General features: G+C 40.7%; 1 protein-coding gene across 1 annotated transcript; it reads right to left on the bottom strand.

Moving 5' to 3' along the window:
- Positions 1-291: 291 nt before the first annotated feature.
- Positions 292-4,126, bottom strand: LOC139717741 (protein BTG2-like). The gene has a single exon (XM_071629246.1). The coding sequence runs from the start codon at positions 3,563-3,565 to the stop codon at positions 3,020-3,022; it is 546 nt and encodes a 181-aa protein (XP_071485347.1). The 5' UTR covers positions 3,566-4,126; the 3' UTR covers positions 292-3,019.
- Between the last annotated feature and the right edge of the window lie 388 nt (positions 4,127-4,514).

The raw sequence follows: 4,514 nt of genomic DNA, 5'->3' as shown, positions 1-4,514 counted from the left end.
CTGATGCAATTAAAACTGATAAAGGACTTTGGACATTTTATCTTTATCTCATTGTGCCATGTCTCTAGAATATCAGGCCTAAATTGACAAGGCATGGGTGTGCAGTATGAACTGAAACAGACTGAAAATGAACACACAGTGCAATGTACCGTACATTGATACAATGTATTCCATTTCTTTTTTTCACCATTCTCAATTTCAAAATCAAAGCAATCAAGCAAACCACTTCCCACAAACTGAAATGAAATACCATAAAAAAGAATGGAGAGGTATATATATTTTCTCATGAATGAACAAAAATATTTTATTTCGAAGCATTTCATTCAAAAAATCCTCTACAATTCTGGACACAGTCACTCAATAATACAAATCCAAGTCTTGCAGAACTGTAAAAAATAAAGGTCACATATCGATTAATTCTCAGAGTATTTAATGCCATTGCACAAAACAGTGACCTGGATAGTCAAGATCTTTTGAAGAAAAAGTCCATATACAAATATACAGCGATAAACAGTACAAGTCGAGAGATTTCAAGTTAGCAAAACTTACACCAAATACTACCACTTCACGTGTCATGTCAAAAGTCAATGGATTGCTGCCAGTCCCGTTTTTTCTTCTATTTTCTTTTTTTTTTTCTTTTAAACAGCACCATGTCGGCTTGAATACAAGGTCAAACTCATTCTTGGAAGTCTTACTGTTGCAATATTTGTGCATGTCCATATAAAACAACACTTTAAAAGGCTGTGGTTGAACAACAAAGCATACAAAGCAAGAGGTGTTGGTAAGGCCCAGTTAAACAATATTAAGTGCGTCATCACTTTCAATGGGTGCACATCCTGTAAGTAGATTCTCCAATCTGAGGCAATAACTAAGTCAACAACAAAGCGACTGAGAAGGGATAAAGAATAACGAAAAAGACAATGTGTATTACATGAGAAGTTAAGGGCATGTGCAAAGTTCAGTACAAAGGGAGTGGTTAACAAGGTCTCATTCACAGAACACACAATTAACATATTAAGAATTGTGAAATAAAACATGGGATTTGTCATAGGCAATAGCACTCATTCTCAAAGCTGTGTTCCAACCTCATACATGTATATCTTTCCATAGTTGTTAAAAAGCACTTGACCTACTGCATCAAAGAATATCAATTCTTCCATTTTGTGATGCAACCATTAAAAAAAAAGTTGGGGTAACCAAACTGCCATCCCTGGTGACACACATATTGTAATTTCCTTGGCTCAATGTAACACCATGTACTTGTGTTTTTGAGACACTTTTTAAGACCATAAGTTAAATACACTTTGTATGTGACCACATATCAGCCTTTCAAGATGTTTTGGTTTGTTACATTCTAGAAAAAATAGACACCTTTTCTTTTCTTTAAGTTTTAAAATACAAATCAATCTAGAAGAAAGTTGCTAAGCATATTTCCATGGTAACACATAAAAAGAATGCAATGTTTCAGCATTCCTGATCTGTTGAATACACAGTTGTCAGAAAAACAACCAATGTCTATGCAGTACTGATATTGCAAAAGTTACAGATACACATTCTTGATGAAATAAAAATGCATGAATGCCTTTGACTCAAGTCAGCTGTAGCTACATTAAACATAAAGGGTTTATTGTTTTGCTGTTATAGCTTTCATGTGATTAAACAGAAAGCATCCAGTAATCATGGTTCTAGGAATTGTTAACTGATCAAAAATTGGGTTTCTTTCCTAGGCTACTCAAGAATGCAGGTTCTTTAGACCAATCCTATGCATGTTGGACAAACAACATGCACTTACAATCATTGGTTGCACCTTTTTGTCATCTGTGTTCTTGCTAAACTAGACAATTCTGCATCAACATCTGGCCAGATTCTTTCAGGCACATTTTGTACAGATGCTTTGCACATAACAGCACAGAAGTTCTATGGCAAGTGTCACACAATTGGCATGTACTTGTTCAAAAATCTTTCCATAAAACAAAGACAAGTTTGTTTCCCAAAGACCATACTTTGTAATACTGATTTAAAGAATTCTGTAGGCACAGCAGTGTACATGACAAACTCTCACACAACTAGAACTTTAGAAGCTGATGCGTTTCTCTACATCATCTTTTTGCACATCTCCCAGTGATGAATAATGATGAACATGCGTCTATCATATTCCCTCAAGTGTTTTTCTATCCTCCTCTTTTTTTTTCTCTACACTATCAATATTTTTTTTACACGCAAGACCTGCTCACGAGTAACTCTGGGCGAGGCATGACAAAAAACTCTTTCAACTACTGTAGATGTACCCTGACGGAATATGTGACGAACATTCCCATGATCACTGCATTTCATTCGCAATCAGAGGATTCGAGATACAAGAATTGTATCCACTTCTCTCTTTTATCATCTCTGCTGTTTCCTAGGTTGCCTTCAACTGTTTTAAATTTCAAGTCAAACAAATCATGAACAAGGCACAGACTAAAAAGCACTTCTGAGTTTGTTTGAAGAGTACTCGACCTGTTTCTACCCCATCAAATGTGCAAAAGAACATTGTGGACGGAGCACATGCAATCGACTGAGAGTCAGTATGGCACACACAATAGAATTGATTACATGAGTTGACAAGATGCTGGTATAAACAACTGGGAGTCATTACATACAGTTTGACTCTTTTGGTAAAAAGGCATCATAGACAGTTTACAATCACACCACTTGAGTCTTAATTTGGAATAGGGCAATGGGAATGTGTGTAGAGATTGGCAACAAATATCACTACCAACATGACAAGTGGAGAATAAGAAAGCAAAGCAACAGAAGATTCCAGGAAGAGGTGAAACATGAGAGGGTTAAAAAAAAATGTTTGCACTATTGTGTGTTGTTGTTTCCCCAGAGAACGCAAACTTGCCAAAGATCTCATCCAGATCAGAGGCAGTCAGCTGGTCAGAAATGAAGTAAGACGAAGAAAAGTCATCTCAGGTTTGAAGTTCTCAAGGTGTTCTTATCGCCGCAAGCAAGTCCAGTAGAAGGAGTCCAGTGGTCAGTGGAAGGCAGGGACTGGGCTATTGAAGTTGAAGTCGAAGTCAGCTGTAGACGTGCTGTTGAAGAAGTCTGTAGAGTACTGGGAGGTTGGCGGCGAAGACGATAGGTCACTGAGGTTGGATGACGACGATGACGACGATGAGGCGTCATCATCACTGCCATCGTAGAGTACACAAATGGAGCCTTCTTCGCCGATGCGATAGGAGACTTCCGCGGGGTCGATCCACACGGCGAGCTCGTGAGGAAGCATATCGTAGAGAGCCTCTATACTCATACCCACTGCTTCACCTGCTTTGGCTAGAATGGGGTCCATTCCCATCTGGGTTATTCTCACACACCTGTAGCCACTACCTTTGTGGGGCTTCTCGGGGAACCAGTGTGCGTTGTAGTGCTCGCAGAGGAGACCGACTAGAACGCGACTGAAGTTGTCCACCAAGCCCCGGTCGACATTCCTGTTAGTTGTCTGTAATAGTTTCGCCACAAAGTTGACCGCGCTATACACTTCCCTTTTCATTGTTGGTGGAAGCCCTAAGCCAAGATACATCACTGGAGTACGATGTCTACTAGACCCCTCTCTCTCTCTCTTCTCTCTGCGTTGAGGCTGGGTGCGAATCGCTTGCCCAGGCCAGGTATTGCTTTGTGACGATGGAGATGTTATGTGACCTGTGCTGCAATGGTTGGCCCAATGGTCTCAGATCTTCCCCTTCGTAGCAGTTGTCAATATTGCGCCATTAACTCAACAGAATTCCTTTCTTGATCCGATCAATACAAATGACGGGTTACAAGTGAATGCAATGATGGCGCAGTTGGAAAACCACTTTGCTGTCGATGTAAATACAGTCAAGTAAGCACGGTAAGGCGATAAATACCCGATATTTCAGCACTGCAATTGTACCCGTAGAAAATGGAAGTAGATTCTATATTCCAAATATTATGAAATTCCAGCTTAAACAGTACTTTCATTCGGTCTTTGCCCGAGTAAATTCGCGTCGAGTGTGCCTTCTGCTGTTCGCGGTTCCGGGGTAAGGCTCGTGAATGATTTGCTCGGGATCGCAGAAGCTTCCTTTATTATTATTGCCCAATGCAGTGCTTACTTTACTGCGGTACGATGAGCGACCACCGCGATGTTTTCTCAATCGAGACGGATTGTATTCAGGATATCTCAACAGCGCCAATGTGACGTCAGTCGCGTCTATCGCAGCTGGCCAATCAGAGACCTGTCGCGCAGGCTCGCCGCAGTCTCGTTCGCCATAAATAGGCATATTGACTGGGGCTTTACAAAGCGCACGACGTCATGGAAGGTCGCCATCGAGGACCACTCATTCATGGCAAGCTCGAACGTCAGCTGATTAGGCAGGTTAGGGCAGACATAATCTCATAGCGACTATACAAGTTTTCTACGGAATTCGTTCTCCCAGCGCCTTGCCGGATTTTTTCCCATCATTTATATCGATCAGCCTGAAACACCGGATTTTACGCTTGGTCGGGCGACA

Source organism: Diadema antillarum, unplaced genomic scaffold (assembly GCF_040938485.1).
Source record: "Diadema antillarum isolate AM-2024a unplaced genomic scaffold, OU_Dant_1.0 scf00000081, whole genome shotgun sequence".
In the NCBI taxonomy this organism is placed as follows: Eukaryota; Metazoa; Echinodermata; class Echinoidea; order Diadematoida; family Diadematidae; genus Diadema; species Diadema antillarum.
Note: the sequence above shows the minus strand (reverse complement) of the source record. Positions and strands in the feature narration are given on the sequence as shown.

Coding starts and splice junctions, on each gene's coding strand:
- LOC139717741 (XM_071629246.1), bottom strand. CDS start 3,565: ATGTATCTTGGCTTAGGGCTTCCACCAACAATGAAAAGGGAAGTGTAT.